At 32.5% G+C, this 27,041-nt stretch overlaps 3 protein-coding genes across 4 annotated transcripts; all 3 read left to right on the plus strand.

Annotated features, from left to right (window-relative positions):
- The first annotated feature begins 3,962 nt into the window (after positions 1 to 3,962).
- LOC106714875 (endocuticle structural glycoprotein ABD-4) lies at positions 3,963 to 4,779 on the plus strand. The gene is made up of 2 exons (XM_014507994.2): positions 3,963 to 4,061; positions 4,218 to 4,779. The coding sequence occupies exons 1-2, from the start codon at positions 3,978 to 3,980 to the stop codon at positions 4,590 to 4,592; spliced, it is 459 nt and encodes a 152-aa protein (XP_014363480.1). The 5' UTR covers positions 3,963 to 3,977; the 3' UTR covers positions 4,593 to 4,779.
- A 5,407-nt stretch (positions 4,780 to 10,186) lies between these two features.
- Positions 10,187 to 11,222, plus strand: LOC106714877 (endocuticle structural glycoprotein SgAbd-8). Its single transcript, XM_014507996.2, has 2 exons — positions 10,187 to 10,275; positions 10,770 to 11,222. Exons 1-2 carry the CDS (start codon positions 10,264 to 10,266, stop codon positions 11,142 to 11,144), a joined length of 387 nt encoding a protein of 128 aa, XP_014363482.1. The 5' UTR covers positions 10,187 to 10,263; the 3' UTR covers positions 11,145 to 11,222.
- An 8,444-nt stretch (positions 11,223 to 19,666) lies between these two features.
- Positions 19,667 to 25,245, plus strand: LOC106715073 (larval cuticle protein LCP-30). Of its 2 annotated transcripts, XM_014508284.2 has the most exons (6): positions 19,667 to 19,730; positions 19,924 to 19,970; positions 20,291 to 20,527; positions 21,009 to 21,104; positions 21,463 to 21,596; positions 24,878 to 25,242. In XM_014508284.2, exons 1-6 carry the CDS (start codon positions 19,716 to 19,718, stop codon positions 25,204 to 25,206), a joined length of 858 nt encoding a protein of 285 aa, XP_014363770.1. In that variant the 5' UTR covers positions 19,667 to 19,715; the 3' UTR covers positions 25,207 to 25,242. The 2 variants fall into 2 exon arrangements, with proteins under 2 accessions (XP_014363770.1, XP_045534185.1); XM_045678229.1 differs by lacking the exons at positions 19,667 to 19,730; positions 19,924 to 19,970; positions 20,291 to 20,527; positions 21,009 to 21,104; positions 21,463 to 21,596 and adding exons at positions 22,904 to 22,967; positions 23,343 to 23,389; positions 23,805 to 24,029; positions 24,153 to 24,401 and having other exon boundaries at positions 24,765 to 25,245.
- The last annotated feature ends 1,796 nt before the right edge of the window (positions 25,246 to 27,041 follow it).

A 27,041-nucleotide genomic window follows, 5' to 3' on the forward strand; every position in this document is an offset into this window, starting at 1 on the left:
CATCCATCTAAAATTTATAATATTAGTAAGATACATTTTCCACCTGCATACCTATAATTTAAAGAAGTACTATGCTGGCCTTCCTTTTAATAGGATAGGGTAAAATTGCGGTTTATCAAAGAATGGAACAATGCCGGCCGCATGCAAATTAAACTTAGTCATCTTATGCTATCTTAACTTCCTTAAAAACAATATTGTACCATTTTTTTGTTATATTCATATATACCTATGTTGATTGTACAATATGCTAATTTTAAAGATAATAGTGTTATAATTATGTTATTGTTGAATAGATAATAAATAAATTTATATATAACTTTAAAATGTGTTTGTACACATTCATAATTTAACTAAATTTCAACCCAAAAAAGACACGATCATATAATTAAATAAAAATATCCATACAATTTTACTTATTTTCAAGCAATGGTGCTGTCCACGGTATCTCTATTTTGTAGATTATGTCAGAAATATTGTAAAGAACTGTGCTTTATTTCCAGATAAAGCAATACGAATAGAGATGGATTTGGCGATAAAGGACTTCATTCCTACGAGTAGTTTATATCTTTGATAAGCATAGCTTTTGTAAGTTCAACGACCTGGCGGTTCGGTGCGGCTATAGAAAAAGACGAACTTCTGGGAATCTGAGAGGGGATATGTATTAAGTTGAAAATTGCGTGCCATGAGCTCTAGTGGCATTAGAGCTGAAGTGCATCCTGATAAATTCAATTGTATATCAAAGAGCCAACTACGAAATCTAGCCCGATATGAACAAAAAACTAATCACAATAATGACTGTATTTTAGTATGTTATTTATAATTACTATGTAATGACTGAAAATATTTTACTATGACTAGAAATTAGACATTTACATTCTAGAATTCAAATGTTTAATATTTAAAAAGATATAATTCCTTTTCTTTTACTCAAAAGTTTTTCAAATTTCAGGAGTCAAAGTGATAACCTATTTCATGGTAACTATAATTTCCAAGCTATCAAACGTTTTAAGGAAGGCGTGATAGTGTGAGCGTTAAGATGTCATCTGTCACTGAGCAGTGAGCAGTGAGTTGAGCAGATGTCTCCGGTGTTCGCAGACCAGCCGGCCCCCGCTCACTCGACCGGTCCGTTCACTTTCCCCGCGTGCCATGTCAAGGTCGTAACGACGCATCACCATAAACCACTCGTACTGACACCTTGATGCTTGCATGACGAAAACTCAAGCTTTTGACCACGAGATAATATCAAGGTTATGTTGCACTCAATATTCTGTAAGTTACTGACATTTACTAATGTAACTTGAAGTTACCGAAATTATATATAACCTTTGCCGGAAAATATGACGGGAAAGTGGAGTATATTCTTGCATGATGATATAAATCTATAAATTTTTCGAGAAAAACACGAGGAAAATGTGTGCAATTTTGGATATAGGTTGATAGAATTTAAAACGTCTCATTTTCGGCCATGGAATCCTTAGTTCATTCGCGGTACGTCTTTCCTGGACACCTCTATAGCATATAATGCATTAACTGCTGAAGATTTATTCGGATTACCATCTCAGTCATTGGAAATTAAATAGATTTGAACCACCGATATAGAAAATAAAAAAATGAAGGTAAAAACCATCTAATGTCCATCAATCAATAAAAAACTTAGCAATAAACCATGTCAATAGATTTTTTTTAATAGCGATGATTGCGTACTTGTGTAAATTATTGCCGTTGACTTGTACACATAACTTCTACAAGAGTGATATAGAGTGTAAAATGTCAAATGACTTCACCACATTATCATACCTATACACACAAGTCCCAACAAATACATGTTAATGCAGCAACCAAAATTCGCCCGAAGTCATTCTATTGAATAAAACTGCCTACAATACGATTTACATAACAGACATGAGTGAAATCTTTTGTTGTCTGATCATCTATTCATAAGGATGATTATTATATTGCATAACATCGATGTCGACTGTGTATCATTGTACTATCATATTTTACAGGTTGCAGTCGCGTGAATTAAAACCTCTGTATGGGATTGTCCTTTCTCAATATTATTTCTTGCAAGATCAATATTTCAATATTCACGTTTTCACAACCAAATCACTCACAAAAAGGCATATAGTCATCTCTTTCGTTCATTTTGAAAAAAATAAGATATATATATGTTTTTGAACGGGTGTAATGTGTAGTGGAAACCCACATCAAAAGTTAACAAAAGAAGCATCGAAATTTTCTTGAGGAAGCATCAAGTTATTCTTAATTACTTTGTCTAGTAAATATATACTTATTTTAATAATTACATTGATGGCTCCTACGAATAAGGGCCAATGTGCAAATTGACAATTTTACAGGAGAGGTTCTCAAAGTTTCAATCACAAAGGAAAATAGGTCGCATATGCCCTTTTACTTCAGCAAAAAAATAATATTTACACCTGTAAATGATTGTTTTGTTTAGTGCATGTTGTTAATTGAACTAAAAGTTAGCTTTTAATACAAAGAAGTAAAAATCACCAATTTGTTACTTTGGCCCTGATACATAGCACCCATCGATATATATGCTTTCTAAAATTATATGTAATAAGGAAACATACATAAAATTGAATAATTTTTTGATGCAGGCAGTTGTGTACGGTTGTGGAATTCCAATTCGTAATTATATAGCACATTTTAAAGTTCCATTGTGAACTTTTTATTAATTTGTTTTTTTTCCTATTGGAAATTAGAAAAACGAAGGAGTTTTTAGCCGCATCTCAAAATGATCACATCAACAGTCTCCCTTACTGACAATCTAACTGGATGTAAGTGCCTAACTACAATTTCATCTGATGGTAAGTGAAGTGGTTATGTGTTCATAAGATAGTATGTCGAGAATAAATCGTGACTTTACATTCCGAGGATTTCTCTTTCAGTATCCAAAAATATCACGAAACCAAAAGGCAGTTTTTATAAAAATACTTTTACATAATGCCGCCTGTGCGTTACATTTTATCACTTGTATGCTAATTTATATGCTAGATTATAATTTTCTGTTGGTTGGAATTTTATTCGTTGAAATATAAATCTTGCATAAAAAATCATAATTTAAAAATATGAAGATAGCACAATGTATCTGTACGAGAAAATATATCTATCTAGAAAAGAAGGCTCACTTAAAGTAAGATAATTAAATTTTATTTATACGCTGAAGTTAATATTGTAAAGGGTACAGATTGTGAAATTGTTGAATTGACTTCATACATTATAATGTAAAATATTAAGAAATAACGTGAAGGTTTTTATTTTTAAAATATAGCCGAGAAACGCTGGATTACAACTTAAGCCCGGAAGTAAAAACTCCTGTATATCCTATACTTTTTCACTATTAATTTATATTCAATTCATAATAAATGAATGATATCTCTCTCTTAGATTACAATGAAGTGCACGAGATGAACGCGTGCTGTGGCGGGCGGCGTCTTGGGTGTAAACAAGGGTTGTCAATTGTATGAGCAATTAAAGTACATTTTAGTGATTAAAGATTTAAAAAGTGTAATGTAATTTAGAATTAAGAAGTATTTCTAGTCTTAATGATTCATTTTCTTTCATTGTTGATAAGAAATAGAACGATTTTTTATCTTTAGATTTTACTAAAATATATTTGGAAAGAGGAAATTAAAAATGTATCTGTTAAAAAAATCAATTTTTTTCTACCTAATTCCCTGGCAATAGAGATTTCAAAGTATGTGGCACGGGTGGCAACCCTAGCGTAACACCGGTGCTCGGTGCTTGCGTTAAGGTCAATACTGAACAAATTGAGAATCCGTTAGCTTTGTTGACAACGGTTACGTCGCCGCACCGAGTTGACATATACGAGTCGAGGTAATGCATTTACTATTTACTTATTTCATAGATTTCGAAGTCGCAATGAATTGCGAAATACAAATTGCAGGGAGGTGGGCAAATCGGACCGGTATAAATACGTAATTGTAAGGATGCAGCGTTATCAGTTACTCGATACCACTTCAGCTACTTCAGTTTGTCAACCAACAACAAATCCGACAACGATGAAGTCCATTGTAAGTGCAATAACAGTGATATTTTCATATTAAACAAGTGATGGATGATCAGTGAAACAACCGTGAAAATTACAAATAGTTTTGTGAAAACCAACAAATAAATTGAGTGCATTAAACGGATATTTAAAACTAATTATGTGTTTTATCCTTTTCCAGGCTTTGGTTGCCCTTTTCGTCGCTGTGGCGTTCGCCGCTCCTCAAGCACCAACAGAACCGATCCCGATTCTTCGTCAGGACAGCCAAATAAACGGCGATGGTTCATACCAATACTCCTTCGAAACTGGTAATGGTATCAGTGCGGACCAGAAGGGTGATCTCAAGAAGGTTGGAGATGTCGAAGCTTTGGAGGTGCAAGGACAATTCCAGTACCCGGGAGAGGACGGCCAGAACATCCAGCTGACTTACACCGCTGATGAAAACGGGTTCCAGCCGCAGGGCGCTCACCTGCCCACCGCTCCCCCAGTACCGGAGGCCATCCAGCGCGCCCTTGCACACCTCGCAACCGCCGCGCCACAGGCCCAGGAGCAATGAGAGACTGATCAACAAACCATAATTCATATCCTCAAAATGTAGTTCAATAGTAGTACAATATCTATACTACTTTTAATAGGATATGATTCCATGTTTGTTTATGCGATAAGTATTAATTTTATATATTTGTAACAGTAGTACAACTTAGTACTAGATACAGCTGACCGAGTTTTTTTATTTTTGTAGTGTGAATATATTTTATTATTATTTTATACATTGTTTTTTACTAATATACCATTTCATTTTGTTATTTCTCCTTCTCAATACATTGAAATGTTTTAATATACGCGCAAATATTCCTGGTTACTAAAATGATGCCATTTAGTGATTGTAATAACTTGTAGTTCTGCACAGATGTTATTATTTCAAATATTATTATGTCATCAGAATTTACTACTGAACGCTTCAAACTAACCTAAGTATATCATAAAAACAACGAAGCTACAAATATGCTACTACAAAAGGATAAGATAACACAATTTACTACGACATAATAGGCTTAATAAAAACGAACTATCTACACTGAACCATTTTTGAGCAGTAGACGTATATCATCTTAAATTGAATTTAATGCTAATCTCAGTAGTACAGGTAAACTGAGTTACTCTGTGGTGTATTTTTAATTATTATTAAAACTCCTTAACAGTACTGCTATTGATTTTACCGTAGAATTCCATTGCTGTATTATTACAATTTGCCATCCTTTTAGCTCTCTTTGACAAAACTAGGACAAAACATTAATATATGTCACAGCAGTAAGATTCTATAGTTGCAGTGTTACATCTACCTCTAATAAATAGCGGTGACCGGTACAATTTTATTGTCTATCGACATGGCTATGCGGTTAAAGTAACGATGTTCAAGTGTTACCAATAGCAGATGCATCATTTGATAGCTTTTGCAAAAACTGGGCATTAGAAAATGTATTTGAATATTAAAGAATAAAGAGGTCACAAAGGTCATTGTAAACGATGCGGTGGTTAAAACGTGGATAACGTTGTCTATTTGTTAAGTTGTCTATTTTAATAAAATAATTGTAAATCTTAACAATACAAATTTCAATATTAAAAGCATTGCGTAAGGATTGGTCATTCGTACACGAATTGGTTATAAAGGTTATTTATAGCTAAGTTTATAAATAACATTCGTAATTATCGTTTATCTTTGTCATAAATATATGAATATGATATTTATACTTAGAATTGACTATCTTCTATAGTATGAATAAGCTAGTTTTAAGCTTGAAGTAGTATCACAGATTCATAATTTGTGTTTAGAACATTATAAGTGCTGAGTTTTTTTTAACAGCTCACTATTCGTCCCCACCGAGGGGCTCGGAACCTACCCCAAGTTAGGGGTGATTAGGCCATAGTCAACCACGCTGGCCAGTGCGGGTTGGTTAACTTCACACATATCTTTGAATTTCTTCTCAGATATGTGCAGGTTGCATCACGATGTTTTCCTCCACCGTAAGAACGTCGAATTAATGTACAATATGTAAATCGAAAATCGAAAAAACACATTGGTACATGGCGGGATTCGAACCCAAGACCTGCAGATTGCAAGTCGAGTGCTTAACCCCTGAGCCACCGGCGCTCTCCGAAGATATATAGCCTAAATGTATTTGTACTATAAATATATGTTTAAATTAGCTATGGTCAGTTTCAGTAACTACAATAATTTTGTAATAATTTTATTATAATATTTTTGTGCCACTTGATGAAACCGATCAATTAGACCCACTTTTTCTAGGAACTATCACAGTTAAATTATGAAAGAACAATAGGTTAACTTGGTAAATGGTTATTGTACTCGTAACATTACTTTGTATATAATTAATGCATAAATAGTCTTGTTACATGTCATTTTGAGGACAAGACCAATGTAAGTTGGAACATATATTCGCTTGTAGATCGACTTTCACATAAATCATCATACAATTGGCCCAACCCACCATCTAATGGACACCATCGAAAGAGTTTCGATGATATAGAGATTATAATATTTATGTAAGTACATTTGATTCGCAATGAGGGGTCTAGGCAACATGGAATTGCATTTATACTGGGGTATCGTCCAATATGAGTCTGTGGGACATCAGACTTATTTGTTTACTGCTATAAAGGACTGAACACAATCAAAAACATTAAACCTGTCTTAGACGTTTTCGATTGAAAAGATAGAAACAAAATCCATAAAAGAAGCATTCTGCAATAAAATTAGGAACTTTGAAATGACAACTGCATATCAAAGAGCCGCTATTTCGTCGAATTTAATTCATAAATATTCATTTAAATTAAGCAAACAACGATTTGTTACAGTGGCTTTTAAGCTGTAATAAAAACTATTGATTAAAAGAATCCGAAAATTAAGTCTTTACCAACTTATGTAAGAAGTATAAATTTTACCATATATAGATACATAGTTTAATATTTTAATTTGCAGATTTAAGTTTACATATCTATGGGTTTCGACTGCAGTGACACATATTGTCATGTCTCTTCGACGAAATAGAAATAACAATATGTGTAAACACAAGTGTACCTCAGTCGAAACCCATAGTTAGAAATCCAGTCGAACTTGGACAAGCGAGAATCCAAGGGAACTCAATAATTTTCTTGCTTATAGAGGTTTCTCTCTAATCCAGGGTCGACTATAATTGTATCTTATAATCGAATTATCGACAGTTTCATTTTAACCTCCGTTTTAATGGATCCAAATAAACTTGAATTAATGAAAATGTGTAATCCGAAGATGATTATAGTTTGTTTACTGACAAATTGTAACAAAAACTTAGACACATAAATAACTATAATTAAAAATCAACGTTTAGTTAATTTGTGTGAAGGTTAAATCCCACCGTTACGATTCTATGAACAAATTTATCTTTATTTACTGACTAGCACTCGGCCGCCGGTTAACTGGTTATTGGACGATCGATTTAATGAAGAATAAGTATTTTGCCCTGCCTATCTTAAGATAGGAGCAGTCGTTTTAGTAATCATCTCCACTCATAAATCCACGTTATGGTAAACTATACGTATTTGTAGTATTCTGAAAACATACATTTCTTTGTACGCAAAAGTTCTAAAAATAGAAGCTTATTTAAACGGTTGACTTCTAACACATTGGACATCAAACAATGCGTGTATTGCATAAGTATATGGCAGTTAGTTGGTCCCAGTGCCAACTTCACAAAAAACTTAGAGATTATTGTGCCCAATTATCAAGGTTATATTTGTTATCACAAAACATGTGTGTTTTTGCGTATTAATTTTGTAATCGTGTTTAAAAGGCACTTTCTACAGCCTTCACCGTTCAATTAGCGCCGTGAAATTTCATTAGACGAGCATGTGTGTTTCGTTATTTGCAAATGTTTGCACGGTCACCGTGGTTACATGCAAAAATGTTAACCTTTACTTTGTTATTTTGGTTGAACTTTGACTATATTATAAATGGAATATATGTGTTCTCTAAAAAAAAATCAAATTCAAATTTAGATTTTCCTCTCTGTGTCGTAAAGCTTCCTCTACAATAACTATAAAGTATATTAAATACACACATATTGATTTCCAATAAAAAAACGCGAGCGAAGCTGCAGCAACGTCTTTTGTTCTCTAATAACTAAGTGAACTTATTCTTACTTGAAATTTCCTTAGATTTGTCATTAGTTAAAGATTTGTATTCCGTAATACACAACTTGTTATAACTCTTTTCAAATATCTTGGCGGCCCTAGGTAACACCTAAATTTGTGTTCTACGCAGCTACTCGCGCGAAGTTGAGAGCCGCCAAGATATCTGAAAACATGTATACCACTAGGTATCAAGTCTGGTTTGACGCGCCTCCATGCAAAGTGGAATTTGTTTTCTACGGACATTTACGCTATTGTTGATTATTTCTTCTCTATTATTTAGTTATTTTTCTATCTCTTAGAAAGTAACAGACTTAATTTAAGTAAACGGAATTTTTACACATTATTAATAAATCGCTAAAAAATAAACTCAGTATCGATCAGCTTTACTAGAAAATGCATTGTTAAATGTTGCACAATAATTAAGTCAATATACAAAGATGCATGCGTCATAATAAATGTGATTTTTCCTTATACATGTGTTAGTGTTTCAAAGAACTTTCAGTATGACCTAACCTACTACAAGATTACTTTCTTGAGGTTAGGCAACACAGCAGGGTGGCACTGTTTTTTATATTATACAGGGTCATATAATGTTATGTTGGGCTAAAACAAATTCATTATTTTAAACATTTTTTTATATTAAATGGTGGCAAACGAGCAAGTGGCCATCTGAAGTCACGAAAATGGCAAAGTGACCGCTGTCCATAGACATCCGCAATTGCAGATGCATTGCCTACCTTTCATCGACTGAGGTGGAGATACACAGCAAGACATTATTTACCCATTCTATCCGACCCCTCCGCCATCGAATCAATTTTCTCTTCCTATTTTTTCCTTATAAGAAAAGGGTGGGAAGGGAAAGACGACAAAAGTTAGGCCTCTGGAACGCAGAATGCAAGCCAGGCAGCTGAAATTGTGAATGGTGTTTATAGTCCCCATACTGCAACTGTTGATTACGAGAAATTTTGGTTTCGTTCATTTCATTAATTTTCGATGTGAAAAATTCAGCTCGCGAAGGCTGGGGGATAATCGACACAAACGTCGATAAAATCATCGTGTAATACTATGTGATTTTTTTATTTTAATTAAAACATATTTATTATACAAAACATTTTATATAAAATAAATTATCCTTGTAAATGATTATGACAAATAATCGACATCTAAATCTCCAATAGCTTTGTGTAAAATATCATGAAGATATTTTATCAACTTCATAATCACATAAATATAATAAAACGAGTTACTACAAGGTCTACAATAAAGTCTGCGAAATTTACTAACATAAATATATAATTATCAATTATTTGTTAACGTGGGTACAGGGGGTTATAATCTAATTACGGTTAAGTTAAATTTAATACTAACGATCAAATAACTGTGCTAAACTAAGTTACTAAAAAAGATTTTAAATACAATGGTTAACTATAGCTATCTTCTAAATGCTAATTTTCCCATTAATTTTAACTTAAGCAAAAAACAATCAACAATAATTTAATAAATTCTTGGCGTCGCATCATACGACGCATTTTAGTGCACAATATTTTTGCATTATAAACAAGTACGTCCAAAGGCTTAAGCATAATTTCAAAGTAGAGATTTTGCTTAAACAAGTACCAATGTTTGTTATGATAATTTTAAAAACTTTGCACCAATCAGATAAAAAAATTACCTTGCATATCGTTTATATGGTAAGAGTTGTTATTATTTTTTATGAAAATAAATGTTCCTATTATGTACAAAATAAAGTTGATCTCTAAAAATATATAAATAATACGTAATAATATTAATATAAAAACACTATATAATTTTACACATATTGGTTTTCATCATAGGCTTATAAGCAATAAATATTAAATATGACATAACACTGAATATACGCACGCACATATCTTAGTCGAATGTGTTTTATCTCGTCATGTGGTGCAATACCACCCAGTGGTGGTAGAGGCTCAGTAACCAGCCCGTATATATACACCGATATGGCTCTAAGACCAACATTGTCTAGTGCCTCCACCGACATTCTATAACCAACCATGAAAACCATCGTAAGTGTCTGTGCTTGTGTTTAGTGACTTAAGTAAACATTTGACAAGATTGCATACAAGTGAATTTGTGATTAATAAAAAAGCTTTTCCCTTTAATTTTTACGTACAAATAACGAAACAAAGTTTACGTAATCCTTTTATACGGATAATGAATAAACTTGTGCTTGATCACCTTTTGATGTTAAGTGGCGATGTGTATGAAAGATGCAATGCAAATGATAAGCATTGAATATTTCAATCTTCCCTTAGAGATACATCGTAATCGAAAACCAATACTGACGCCAATTTTGTTCTGGCATATGAACCAGTGTTTGTGCTGATTCCAACATATACAAATCGAACAATTTGGAATATCAAACTCACAACCTAACAACCTAACAATACTCTTAGATCTAAAATGGAAATGCCCTTCTCGTAAAATAAAATAAGTGCAAAGAACGATTTTACAAGTTTGCTTCTTATCATAAATTTTAATTCTAGATATATGTTTACAGATTGCTTTGTCCCTTCTGGCTGTCGCCCTCGCCGCTCCCCAGGCACCAACGGAACCGATCCCAATCGTCCGCCAAGACAGTCAAATCAACCCTGATGGCTCCTACCAATATTCCTATGAAACTGGAAATGGTATTTCAGCCGATGAGAAGGGAGCTTTGAAAAACATCGGTGCTGAAGAGCCTGCGTTGGAAGTACAAGGTCAATTCCAATACCCAAGCGAAGACGGTGGAAACATTCAGTTGACTTACATCGCCAACGAGAACGGATTCCAACCCCAGGGTGCTCATCTTCCAACCCCACACCCCATCCCCCAGGACATCCAGCGAGCGCTCGACTTTCTGGCAACCGCTTCGCCACAACCTGACAGTCAATAAATTTAAGATATTGAATTTTTAATAAGCGGTGTTCACTGTGTGAATTTGAGTTAAAATGAATTTTTATACTTTTTTACCTATTATTTTCATATTGTGTTATTAGGATACAGTTAAATATAAATGTAAATACTTTACCGAAACTATGCCTTTTTTTACATTCATTTTTTTAATTTCTTTTCTTTTCGAAACAAATGCGATTTTTTAAAATTGAACAAACTAAACTAAATACATATTATGCATATTGATAACCATTTCTTCAAATTCTAATTCGGTTTTACTTTTATTAATTTTACTATAATTTATAAACGCTCCATCTATTGATAGCAATTGGATACGTCAAGCAACTGGTGACTAAGTATTACGATCAAGTTTTTAAAATTTAATGCTTGTTTTATCAGATTTTTAATATTTTAAGTCAGATGGTGTTGTCAATAATGAGTTTTACCTTAAAAATAAAGTAAAAAGAAATAATCTGTTTTAATTAGATAAAATTATTATGACAGTATTAGTTGTTTTTACTAATATATAAGTAAGAAGTGTGGGCTAATAAGTATACGAAGTTATTGGATTATGTCACATCGTGACATAACTTGGTTCACTTGTTTGTTTGCAAACTAATCCTTTACCACGCGTGTTAAGTGACATAGTAATCTAAACACGACATGCAATAGCTAACGATTAGTTTCCACTAACGAAACATGTGTACAAAACATAATATTATCCCGTTCATTCTTTTACTACTGGTTTTTTAATCATGCTTGAAATATTTTTTTCTTAAACAAAAAGCTGTACTAACGTCATAAAATATGTTTATAAGTTTTTTTAATATTAAATGATATTTGCAATCACTGTTAAATATTGTAGCAATATCTGTGTTGTACCACTTTATTTTTGGCAGTATTTTTTAATTTGTTAATTCATTTACATTTATTTCGTCGTTTCTATACTATTTTACAATATGGCATCACCGTTATCGCATAACAAAAAAAAAACTAAGACGTAATGGTTTACGAGGCATTCAAGAATCTATGCGAGTTTTAAATAGGGTTCCCAAACGTCATTTTGTTTCATAGCATTTAACAAAATGGAATAACGGTACTAAAATATTACATACATTATTTTTGACGAAATGTCTATAAATATCTATGATATTAGTGTTTATTTAAAATTGACAAATACGGCATAAGATGCAAGGAAACAAAAAAAAAATGCCATTAATTCGAAAAAAAAAATGCGTTAACATTATTTACAAATGGAGATGTAGAAAATAACTGTATGCCAACAAAATAAAGTATTAGAAAATATGATTGGGGAGAGTTTTAATTTTGTGATTGAAGTTAAAGTTTATCGACTAAACTCAGTGTTGACAACCCTATTTATGGCCGCAGATGGTACTCTGACGACCAGTCTGACCTATTAGTGGTGGTGGTAATAATAGACTCTGACATTTAGAATAGCGAAACCTGTTCCAAAGACCTTTAGCTATGACCATCTTTTATAACATTTAATAAACATCAATTATTGTTTTTTTAACACGTCTATTTTATATTTCCGCAAAAGGTAGGAGATGCAACATCAGTGTAGTATAACTTGCTTGCTTGCAGGTTGTGTGTATAATTTTTTTTTTATAAATTTTGTATATTTTAACAAAAGTCAAAATAACACATCACGTTGAAATAAATGATAATGATATAAGAAATATGTTGTTTCTTTTAAACTAAAATACGATAAAATTGCTGCATTTGTGTTTTTTCATCACAGCACTGACGTATCAATTTCCTAGGCTTGAAACCATGATATTATTGAAGTCAAATGTGTATAAACAAATGTATTAGAACAAACGAAGTTAAATGAACTATTTTTTTTATTGTAATATAAATTTATGTCATATGAAATTTTCGCGAATTCGGTTAATGCTGTGTCAGTAACCGTTTTCTAAATCGTCCAAATTAATAGCTGTGATCTCTGCCGCCTTTTGATGTAAGGACTATTTAAGTTTAAGGAAAACGTATATATTTTTAAATACGTATATATGTGACATTTTTAATTAGTGTTAAATATGTCACAAGTTTTAATGGGCTTTATTAAAATATAAATGAACATTTTACAAACTTGTTTGAAGACTAAATGTATAAAATTATTAAACATTTTTTTAAGATCACACTAAATCTGATATGAATTTCAAAGAAACTGAAAAATAAAAATAATTTCTTGCGGTTTGTACCGCGTCTTTTGAAGTAGCTTCTGGATATTTCCGTGATAACAAATAGTATCTCAAATGCAAAAAGAATTTTGCAAAGTGGAATTACGCTTCAACATAATACTCGTACCAGAGAGTAGGGTACAAGTTTATGAAAAACGAAGAATACATTTTTAGTAAGATTTCATTGGCCTAAATGGTCCCGAATACCCGATCACTTTTATCGTAATACAATCAAGTATAGGAATGCACCGAGGACAACTATACATTCATTAACTTTTATTACAAAAACGTAGATAATAACTCCCAACTGCATCTGTCTCAAATATCACAGGTTTCAAGCATCAGGAATCATCTAGCATTCGAAATTCCTTACACCTTTTAGCCCAGTAAAAAGAGAGATCATTGTAAACCCCATGGAAAGAGAGTTTAGTTAAAGATAAATATTTTGATTGTTTTCTAGACCTTAAAATACGAATAGACAATGATAGAAATTGGGGCATTAGTGTCTGTACTATTTATAATTATACGGATTAAAGAGACACTCGTTTCATATAGAGACAATTCATTAGGTGTACCAGTATAGTGCCTTAGTCCAATACTATAAGACACTTCGTTATAAAATTGATCTACATTTATTTTTAAATATGCAAAACATATCCGCTTCCTGACATTTTGTAAAGACGCATCGTTGACCTTGAAATTACATCATTCGTATAAAATGGAAATTATTATGGATCTGTAACTCATTTAACCTGTTTTAAATTAAATATAAAATGTAGCATCAATGACATTACTTTATCAGACGAAGTGATTTACAATCTTAAGTTAGAATTGAAAAAAATGCAGAACGCTTTTTGATATTATATTATGTATCATGTTCAAGAGGTTTTAAAACCAAATTTTACACACAATTTAATGGTTACATTAATGCATTATGCACATTATGGAATTACACCCTGCATTCAACAAATTGCAGTCTATTTATTATTTAATGATAACCACGATAAAAAAAATTGTGGCTGAAAAAGGCTTTTGTAAATATGAAAACGGGACATTAAAAATATATTTAATTTTCTTGGGATTTGTACGTCAGCTTATTAAAAATGCTCGAAAGTGATTTTGTTTATTTGAAAAAGAAAAATTAAATTTAGTGAATGTGTTTATAACATTTTTAGGATGTTGTTTTAGTTATAATACATGTATATAATATAGTAAACTAGCATTAAAATAGGCGATAGTTAATGGGTCATAAAATTATTCATACAAAAGTTCTCATTTACTCGTAGTTTAATCGAGAACATTATCCCAAAAAAACTGAAATATACATTATAAAACACCGAGTTAAATCAGGTTTCCAGTTCTTTTATATCAAACCTTATAGATAAAGGTTCAGTGCTATTGTAAAATAAAAATAGGACCAAGTTCTTTTCTTTAAAAAAATCACTAATATTTTCGAGAAATGTACGTAATACTGCTCTTAATATTTTTATATAACAATAACTGAGAAATTATATTATTTATGGTCTATTTACACATTACGTAATAACAAATCATTATTCGCTTCCAGAAATATTAGTAGATTCAAAACAAGACCAAGTTTGGAACATTATTAATTAGCATTGTAGTTAGATTATGAAGCCAAAATTGGATTTTACTGGCCCTATTCCGGATATAAGTGTATGAAAGTGGCCAAAAGACTTTCCGCGCCTTATAGCAGTCATTTTTAGAGGCCTATCTATACCATGGTCACTCTGAACACTTAGTAGTAACAGGCATGAAGAAAAGCTAATCTATATTTCTGCTTCTCAACCGAAGAATGGATTGTCAGTGATCCAATGCCCTACCACTCTTAACATCGTCCCGTTATCTTTGTTCCTAATTTGAAGGCTGATGACGCACATTAATTTTGACACGTCTGAAATGTCCATCCTGTTCATTAAAAAGTTTCTACGGAATTTTTTATATCATTTATATCTATCCTTGAATAATAATGTTTATTTAAAATTATTAAAATATTTATATTATTTAATTTGTGTGGGTGTTCAAGTATGCAACACGCGTAAATCTCTGTATGATGCACAGCAAATGCAAATTTAGACAATTAAATAAAAAAATAACACATTTAAATAATGGAACAAGATACTATTAGCATTATTTTTGGCTCATTTAACATAATTTATTTAATACAGAATATAAGAAAAGAGCCCAGTTTTACATGGTACAATAAAAAATGTAGGTGAAAATTGTACTGAACTGGAGTTTCTTGCTAGAAATTTAGAAAATAAACATCTGCACACGTTTCATTGATTATTTATAAACATTTACAATGAATCATTTGTTTTTATTATCAAGGACGAATAAAATAATGAGATATATAGTGGAGAAGAAAGATATTAATTACAATGAAACGAATTCGTTGTACAATTGTCAAATATAATAAATAATTCTTAAGAACTGTTAGCTATTCAAAAAAGGTTTGTTTGGACACGTTGGTCGGTTAACGCCAAATTTTTGAGTTTGACCTGTAATTACTATAGAATCTATTCTAGTCTATTAGTTTCCACCTCTATGGACTACAAAGATATATCCCAGTCTTATTGCGAAGGAGTTGGCCCTTTCCTGTGTAACTGGTAATGCTAGTTCATTAGTTCTAATTAATTTAGTAGTAGGAGAAACGCCTGGCACATTTTCGATTTGATGGCGCCTACCTGTTTATTGTTTGCAATTATAAATTTAAATCCACTGCAGTAAAAAATACAGGCGCTTTACTTAGGTTTGCGTTGCTATCACAATTTTCATCTATACTAATTGAATAAAGAGGTAAGATTTATATACATATATATTTATGTAACCAATAAACTCAAAAACTACAGGACCGATTTCAAAAATTGGCTACATTTATTACTTAAAAATATTGAGTTACCCCTGTGTGTCACGTTTTTGAACCAGCTGAGCGTTAGAAAACATGTACTTATGTTTAACAAAATACTATCTAAGACAACCAAAACTGCGTTGCAATGTAAAAGTTGAAATAACTTCTCAAAATATTATATAGGTAAATCAGCTGTAGTAACGTTTTGGAGGAGGTCGACCACATACACCGTGACAAGAGATTTTTATGTTTATGTATATATTATAAAAAACCGAATTCATACAAGTTGTCAAAAGATTCGAGTAATTTCAATAATAATACATTTTTAAAGTTATATTCTTCGCCTTAATTATGTAATATCTGTTGACCATTAAGCGCATTACAAAATACGTGCTATAAAAATCAGATTTCGATTTGTTTATAAATTTGTACAACAAAAGTATACATTTAAGGTATCCTGAATCACGGATCTAGTTGCATACCTTCATAAAATGTAAATTTCTTATGACAGAAGGCTCGAAGATGGCCGCTAACGAGATAATAAAAACAACATTTAATTTGTTTTCTACTGAAAATTTACATTAACGTTATTTAACATGCCAAGTGAATTAATAATTTAACTGTTTTATCTTCGATTTGTAACTAAATGATTATGGTCAAGGTATAATTTTATGTCTCAGTAGCTATATGACTCTTAGAAACATCTTTATCGTATTCAATTCTGTATATTTTTCCCTAGCTTCTTAGTTAAAATAAATACATAAGTTTGTATGTTGTCTCATTTAAAATTATTAAGAGATAACAGACGTATCTTTCTATTTCTGGGTTTATTACATCATCAATATCTCATCACTACGTGTCCTGTCGTCTTACCATTTGTTCCCATATATGTAGAATCTACTACGACTCTATTGCCTAATTATATCTTACTAATATTATAAATGCGAAAGAATAAAGAAAAAGATGGATGGATGTTTGTTAGAAGGTATCTCCAGAAAGGCTAAAGGGATCTCGCTGAAATTTGACGTAGATGTAGAACATAGTCTGGATGAACATATAGACTATTAATTAAGTTTTTTTTAATTCCGCTTGGACGCAGTTGCGGGCGTAAGCTGGTAATTAATATTTTGTCATTTCCTATTTGGACTGCAACTGGCATATTGCACATTAGATGTTATTAAATTATCATGACGAACAAAATGTAACCTTTTCTTACCTTTAAATATATCTATGGGTATGCATATTAGACATCTTGATATTATACCCGGATCGTCCATGACATTATATTAGCTCAGGTTCTTTTCACACCTTCCGATGCAACAAATAACTTGGAAGATAATAATCAGAGCCGCACCTTTTCAGCCTTAAAAGTTATATAACTTTTATTACCATCTTTTATCTTTCGATCGTATGTGTTCTGACGAGAAAATTAAAATGTAGCCTTCCTCATTAAAAATAAACAGGACATAGCTTTTTTCTAGTAATTTTATCCAGGAATGTTAACATGTTACATTAAAATTAATCTTTTCATTCCTTAGTAATTAGTACTTACGAGTAAATAAACGTAGTTGTTCTTCCGTGTAGTGTATATCATATCAATCTACCTGCTTCCAGAATGCAGAACGGCCGTAGAAGATATCCTATGCTATTAATAATTTAGGAAGAAGTAGTATTAAATAAAAAGGAAAATTTTATACGATTCCAGTGCGTACAATTAAAAACTTTTTTTTTATTAAAAATAACTTTATGTACATCTTCTTTTTAATAATAATAATATAATGTTTTTCTTTCACTGTTTAATCTAATGATGAATGAAATTGTATGTATCATTCAAATTATGGCCTGTGATGTTTTTGTAATACATTTTTAATAAATGTTATCTTACCACGAAATTTTAGGAAAATAATAAAAAATACAAACTTTATTTCTTACATTACACACAATTATCTATATATATATATATAAAAGAAAGTCGTGTTAGTTACACAATTTATAACTCGTCGATCTGATTTAGCTGAAAATTGATGGGGGGGTAGCTTAGAACTAGGGGACGGACGTAGGAACCTTTTTATCCTGTGTGCATTTTTTTAATTCCTCGCGGACGGAGTCGCGGGTAAAAGCTAGTTAAGTAACTAATAAGAAGTTCCGGCTGAGAAAACAATAAATTTAAATTTAAATCAATTATAGATCATTTATTACATCACAAATGGAAATTGATACATAATAATCAAAAAGTAAAAATTCACATCTATTTACCTATGTATTGAACAAAACTCACACATACAAACGTTGTGTGAGTTACTCTAACTTATCGCAGACTGTGCATTTAAAGGTGGGTTCCATGGTGCGTTGATTTTCAGACGGACGGAAGATAACCATGAGACTCACGCACCACACGCAGTCATGGCGAGTAAAAGGGTCAGCCTTGAACTTGTTTGCGCAATGTTACCACTGGCAACAGACTTTTTAAGAAACACAATGATATCCCTATAATTCATAAAAAAAAAACAATTTTCATGGCAGTGAAATTTCATTGATTAATGTCGTTTTATTTGCGTTACGTCGATTTGTCTGCGACCGTTTGCAGATTCACGCACGGTGAAAATCCATCTTTAAAAATCGTTCTCATGTGACGTTCAATCTGGTAAGGTTCTCAAACTATTACGAAATAAACTGCTATTTATATTTTTGCTTTGTAGTACCGTAGCGTTTATTTTAAATATTTTAACATTGTAAATAGAAATCAATATTCACATCTTTATTGCGTTGCCAATTACATTGATAATTGATTTTTATGAAACTTTAATAAATACGTGTATTTCATTTTAATAATAGCGTAGTGTAAAATAAATATTTTACACTACGCTTTGATATATGTAGATATTTTTAATTTTGCGTAGCAGAATTCCATTCCGAATTTAAAATTAATAAAGCGCCATCATGGAATTTGACGAAATATGTACCTTTTCCTTCTTAACAAATGTCTTTGACTAGCAGACGTTAATAGTCAGTTCCTCATATACATAACGAATAAAGCGAGATATCAGTCAATCATAATTAATTGATAGTACTCTGCACATGTTGTGTCATTCTTTTCATAGATCTTGGCGACTCAAGGTCATCGGTGTGCTTCGCAGTGGTCATTGTTGCCTCACGGCAGCTCGCGCGTACTTCACGTCGTAGAAGACTTAATATAGGTGAAGTATATACATCGAAAAAATGAAATACGCAGACGATCATAGAAGCTAGAATAAACATCAAAAACTCAAATTATTAATTGGAATGAAGAATTAAACATTCATTACGCACAAAAATGTATAAGCTTCTAGTAGAAGATTGGGAATCTCTGCCAGTGACTAACATTGTTTGTTTATTCAGATTATGAATGAGATGAACAAGACAAGGGAGGAAATATATAGAGTAGATGAAAAAGGTATAAATAGAGTTTGACGTTTCAGAGAACACACTCAAGTTGTAAAGCTCGCACGGAACCGAAATGCGGGGCGTTCTGGTTTGTATAATAATCTTAATGTAAATATTAGATAAAGTGATCTAAATAATATGCAAATGTACCTAGACACCGTTAAAGCGGTATTTTATAGTCCATTATGTTAATTTATAACTTTTTAAACATTTTTATCACAACCTTATTTGGCCTAAAATGTGTAGAGAGTATAAATTTAAATCTATTTTTCTCATTCAAGGTGCTATGTTTGACCGTAGCGGTCGCGTTTGCGGCGGATACTGGAAGGTACGTTTTATTTTCAGAATTGTTGTCTGTTGATCCAAAAAAGGGTAAAATGGAACTTTTCACAATTTAGCATTCTTATATTTAATTTGTGATGATCATCATTTTCTCCCTCCTAGAAAATAGGAGGGTAGTAAAGAAGGCATGTGGTGGGAAACGATGCCTTCTGGTTTCATTATCAATGAAAAGTATAAGTGTGAAACAATCTTCGGTCTATCAGTCTGAATTTCGTCTACGTTCTGAATAAAACAATGGCAAAGGAGTAACAATATGAAATAAGTATAAGAAAATCATGCCAATTTACAATTTTCATTTTATTTCAGTCCCACGCCCTTCCAGTTTGTCACATCAACACCAAGCTATAACCGTTACTTCGGAAGATATTCAACGACTCCCGCTAACCCAGGTCGCTACGACGGCCGTTATGACCCTGGTCGCTATAGTGCCGGTCGCTATGACCCTGGCAAATACGACCCCGGTAAATACGATCCTGGTAAATACAATCCCGGCAAATACGACCAATCTGGACGCTGGATTCCTGACAATTCTGGCAAGTACAAGTAAGTGGAACGTTTATTACATATTAGACTGATATAGTAGGTATACCACTTTAATTTTAGTATTAGTATATTGAAATTCAATGAATTAAAAATGTCTAATTCTTATCATTGAATTTTTAAAATATTTAATATTGTAATATAATCTCAGCAAAAATGGTTTAACCCCTATGACAGCCAGCGATTGCTTTAGTCTTTTAATTTTTTTAGAGTGTGTCGTACGTTGATATTGATTCTAGGTTTATTTAAAAAAATAAAGGTTAGTCGTATTTTGAATTAGTCAAAGTAACGAGGAATACATTTTCTTAACAATTTCACATCTCAACTTTTTGGATCAATGATTCTTGAATACGGAAACAATTACTACAATTGCATGGAAGACGCTTATATTTCAGGATGTAGATAATTCGTTTGATAGAAAAGTATTAATGTTTATTTTAACTTCACATTTTTACTTTTTGACAAATGTCTTAAATCGTGTCAGTGGTGACCGCGGGGATCGTGGCGGCGCTGGTGGCTTCTATGTTCCCGAAAGAAGCGACGGAGGCAAGTACCAGCCCGACAACAATGACTACAACGGGTAAGATTTTATTTTTAACCGACAGACTCCTGAGGGTACTATTTTTCGCTTTTCTAAATACATATGTTTTTATGTATTAAGGTTTGTATGTATTTAAGTTCCACTGTGTCGTGCACTTTAAACGACTGAACCCATTTTGACGGGAGAGGTGTCATTCGTATCGCATTCTTCTCGGGATGCAATAGTCTGCCGTTTTTTTTTTAATTAACTACAATTATTTCTCTTTTTTTTTATAATATACGTGATGATAGAAGAAAAAACTCCCATACAAATGATAAACATAAATAAATTTAGTGCTTTTCGGGATCGTTACTTTATATATATTTGAGTATCGGATAATTATTGGTTTTAATTGCAGTGGTGGTGGCTACACTGGAGCAGTGTACACGACTCCAGCATACGTTTCTACAACTACTGAAGCGCCGAGACCGACAACTACTTTGGCTCCTAATCCCTCTCCTTCTCCCAGCCCTACTCCAAGTCCGAGCCCAGTTCCGGTTTTCGTGCCAACATACAAGCCCACGCAACAACCCTACGTCGCTCCTCCAAACAGAGCTTATGATGAAACCTACTTGAAGAAATACGACATTATTCGTTTGTATCATGATTACCTTCCCCCTGGTGGTTATCATTACCTTCTTGAGACTGAAAACAAAATCCTCGCCGAACAAGACGGCAAGGTCGAGCAAATAGACAACGACAACTATGGCCCCAGAGTTAAAGGATTCTACGAGTACCTCGGTCCCGACGGCGTTACTTACAGAGTCGACTACACCGCTGATGAGTTTGGTTACAAGCCCGTGGGTGTTCATCTACCTTAAATGCTCTAGTCACAAAAATTATGTAATTACATCTATTTTTAAGGTTATTTTAGTGCAGTTTATTCTTCTGAAGCTTTTTGCAAAAGTCTTACATTCCTAGCTTTTTAATGTTCGCAACAGTGTTGGAAATAAAGAAATATTTAATTTATTTATTGTTTAATTAATGTATACCTTTAAATGTCACATGCCATTGAAATAATTAAAATTTCAATATTAAAACATTTTATTGTGCGCCTTCTTTGATATGTATCCATAAACTTAAGAAATACACTGATAAAAATTTAAATTACTATTGATTTTTCCAAACAAGGTCTAGCTAGCTTATCTAAAATATAAATCACGGTATGTTAAGAAAATATGAATTCGTATTTATTTAATGTTAAGACACCCATGCGTATTGATGCCGTTAAAATTTCAACATTTATCGTTAACGGCGCTCGGCGAATAGGCGAATCATTGTCTAGTATGACTATGATTGGTGAATTTTACACAGGAAACGGAACCTACCCAAAAAAATCTCATCACCTCGAATTTACGTTTCGTTTTCCCTTCCTTTTGGTATGTGTAAGAAACCAGTAGCACGTTTGTATTAACTGCCGTTCAGAAACTATGTAAATAACATGTATAATAACTTCTTATAAAGCACATTTAGTACAAGACTTTATTACCAGAAACGGCATATCGGACATTTATTATGTAAAGGCGTATGGAATTAAGGCGAAAACGGTGATTTTGACGTTGTGTATTATAACAAGTATTAATACACAACATTTTATTTGTGCATGTTACTTAGAGAGTAGAAAACCATAACAAATAAGACACCAAAAGAACGTAAATTAATAATTTTACTGCGCAAAGATTGAGAATCGCTGTTAATGAATAACTAATCATATTTTGTTTACTCATTATAAATGAGTGGAACTGGACTTGAGCATAAGTTTATGAAACTGGGTGAAAAAAAATATATAAAAGGATTCAGTCTTTGGTGTAGCACATTCAAGTTGGTAGCGTCCTAGATATTAAGAAAATGAGGGGGATATTGGTACGTTACATTTATAATGCTAAATCACTGAATTATATTATAATTTAACAACCAACCTTGTTATCAAAGTTATTATTATTTATTTTATAGATTATTTCATTTTTAAAGTGCTTTTTACCATTCTAACATTTTATTATTATCATAAATTAGTTTTAAAATCTTGTTAAAGCAGAATGCCATATTGGGAAGTAAATAATAAAAGTAGGTTTGATATCCTTTATTGTCAGTTCAATTCTTTTGATTTAAAAATTTAAATTTTAAATTTTTAATTAAGGTACCTTTTGTATCAAATTCTCATAAATTACACTAACTGTGTTTTAATTTTGTGAACCTCGACAATGAAATACGATTTGAATATAGTTCATATTTTAAAAGGTCCTCTGTGTCACTGTGACGGTGGCTTTGGCGGCTGAAACTGGGAGGTAATTATTACGTTTTTAATATTAATTTTCTTTACAATACTTAATAAAAGATAGCTTTAAGATTAGAATGATTACTTAAATCTTAGAACTACGATAGACTATTGCCACATAGTTTATTTTTGATTGCACTACTTAGATTTAGATAGTAATGAAATTAATATAATAGAACTTTCTTTCAGCATACCTAATAGTGCCGTTTAATTGCCAAGGCTTTAAAATTGACACTAACTGTAATCACCAGGTTTTACATGAGATCTCACAAATTTTGCGGAAGAGGCTGCTTCTCCTTCGCGAGACTCGATTTTATATTTGAAGTTTTTTTCTAGAATATAATAAAACAAACCGAATTTTTTTAAAAAAAATGTCACGTTTCGTTCTTAAAGCTCTAACTAAATATCATTTAATTATTTTCTAGGTACAATCCTCTCCAGTTCTTCACAACGTCGACGCCTAGGTATTTAACGACTAAGTCTGACAGTGTTGGGCGTTACAACCCAGGGAAGTACGACCCTGGCCGCTACGACCCTGGTCGCTATGACCCCGGTCGCTATGACCCCGGACGCTATGACGCCGGGCGTTACAGTGGTGGACGCTACGATAGCTCTGGAAGATACATCCCCGATGGGTCAGGAGCTTACAAGTAAGTACGCAAAATGTTTTATATTCGATCCGTAGCTTTGAAATGTTCTTTATGATAATTGCATGCATGTTTTAACTACTAGGTATTAAACATTTTAATCTTCATATTTAATTACATTCACAGCGGGGACCGCGGCGATCGCGGCGGCGCTGGAGGTTTCTACTCAGGCTCAAGCAGTGCGGGAGGCGCGGGAGGCGCGGGAGGCTTCTACAGTGGGGCGAGCTCCGCGGGTGGCGCGGGGGGTGCTTACACCGGCTCTGGCTCCACAGGGGGTTCGGGGGGTGTATACACCGGTTCGAGCTCCGCTGGTAGCTCAGGCGGATCTAACGAGAGTCAGGGCGATTCGAACAAATCTTCATCTGTTAGCGGAGAGTAAGTCTATTTAAAATATATATATATATATATATATATATATATATATATATTTAGTTTTAACCAGATACAAAGTTAATTTATTTTATTGGTTGAGATATATTTAGATTAACCCAAATTTTTAAGGAACTGAAAATGGCCATCAAAAGTTATTGGGTGTTGATTTCTTGGAACAAGTTACTGAGAGCTACTGCGAAAAATAGGTTCAATGTTTGGCAATGTTTGCCAAAATCGACATGGAAATAAATGTATTTACTTCCATGTTTATTTTCACAAACATCTATACTAAGTTTATGTAGAAAGATTACCAAAGCTAACAAAAAATCGAAATCGAAATATTAAAATCTATTGTTTTGTTTACAGTGAAAGTACTTTCACTGGAGCAGTATCTACCACAACACAATATTTAACTACCACCGAAGCACCAAGACCAACAACAATCGTCGCTCCCAGCCCTACTCCAAGTCCGAGCCCAGTTCCGGTTTTCGTGCCAACATACAAGCCCACGCAACAACCCTACGTCGCTCCTCCAAACAGAGCTTATGATGAAACCTACTTGAAGAAATACGACATTATTCGTTTGTATCATGATTACCTTCCCCCTGGTGGTTATCATTACCTTCTTGAGACTGAAAACAAAATCCTCGCCGAACAAGACGGCAAGGTCGAGCAAATAGACAACGACAACTATGGCCCCAGAGTTAAAGGATTCTACGAGTACCTCGGTCCCGACGGCGTTACTTACAGAGTCGACTACACCGCTGATGAGTTTGGTTACAAGCCCGTGGGTGTTCATCTACCTTAAATGCTCTAGTCACAAAAATTGTGTAAATTTTAAGGGATATTTTAGCATTGTTTTTTTTTTGTTAATAAACATTTTATTTTGTCATTTTTCGTATTCCTGATTAAATAAAATATATTTTAAGTTTGCAAACTTGTTACTATATTAGATTTTATACTTTCCATCAAAAGAAAATAGTACACTTTTAACATCACAATATCACCTAAACTATGCAAAGTTAGATTTTGATCAAACATGACTTTACGAGTACATTTATATAAAATATCTTTATGGCAACCACCACTTCGAGAATAATGTTTTATTATACTGCTATGTCCGAAACAGTATTGATTTGCCTACGCTCCTGAAACTATGGTTTTTATTTATTTTTGTCATCCGTTGGTATGAAGAACAAACTTTAGGTGCATATCTATGACTATAAAAAATCACCGCAGGTCTCCATTAATTAAAAGATAAAACAATACTACAGGCAAAAAACCAAGCCACTCGCTGTTACTGTCCTTGTAAAAGTTAACAGTGTTGCTTAAAACATCGACACAAAAAATTATAAAGCCTTTTTGTATAACCATCTGTATAAATTTTCATAAATTTCACTAGTGATGTTATTATAGCAGGTTAAGGTGCTTGATTTAGAAAATATTTTTGTGTTTTACACAGTACAGTTTTGTTAATCTGTTATCATCATAATCTCCCTGGCCTTATAACGTGGGGTAGGCGCACAATGTTTTATGAACCTTAAAGTTTTGGCTTAATTTTTTACGGCCAGCCGCTTGCTAACCCTACTTGGGAGGAATATCTTAAAATTAAATATATCACAAACTAAATCATTACAGCTAAATAATTCAAAATTACTTCTAAAAATACACCAACAACTTTAATCTCTTGTCCCTAGGTAGTTAGTGATCGGAGTATCGTCATATATCATCATATAATTAGTTTTGTTAATTTGTGTTATGTTAAAAAAACTGCTATCCAGCCTAGATAATACCTAGATAGATAACTGTAGGCTAATAATTATTTTGACAGAGTTATTACGCTGTTTTTTTTCAATATGAGTTTAATATAACATTACAGGGTTAGCTTACTGTTAAAATGACTATACGCGATTTTTTAAGGTCTCTTTTGATACCTTCTCTCTGTCAATCGTATAAGCATGTATGTCTAAAATATTATTTACAACTATTCGCTTTCATAAAAACATCGTTAATCGACACAAAAGTATTTTAGCTATTAGAATTAGACAGGCGCTCAAATAAAAAATATTGGTATTCAATTTTAACGGCCAAGGTAATAAACTAAACCAAAAATATAATAAACCCGCATGAAATAAGACTGTTATAAAGAAACCTTATCAACTTATTAGTGAGTTGTAAAGTTTAGTAATAAGTTTCGAATCTTCTAATTTCGTAAGGCTTAAAGCTACAAGTATCAAACAATGTTGCTTTACTAATACACGTACTAAAGATTTGGTTGCTGGTTGCAATAACTTCTAATTAAACAAGAAGAGTAACTTAAATAAAAAAGGAACACTACTTTGATGTCTTTCATATTGATTTACAAGTACTGGAGATAATTAATTTTTTACTCAATACTTTAGGTCACTGTTTTGTAATTTCTAACTAAAAATTATTGTTAATAACGTAAAAACATCTGCTGTATCTGGCCCCATTAATTTCTTATAACGTTGAAGAATTTATGCTGAAAAATCAATAAGTACTTTCTTTCTTTGCATTAAGTGAACAAAATTAAAAAATATTACTGTAGTTGTTAAAAACATATCGTCGGCAGCTAAGATTCGTTGCTTTTGATTACTAGTCATTATGGCATGAAATAATAAA

The sequence above is a fragment of the Papilio machaon genome, chromosome 6 (assembly GCF_912999745.1).
Source record: "Papilio machaon chromosome 6, ilPapMach1.1, whole genome shotgun sequence".
Taxonomy (NCBI): Eukaryota; Metazoa; Arthropoda; class Insecta; order Lepidoptera; family Papilionidae; genus Papilio; species Papilio machaon.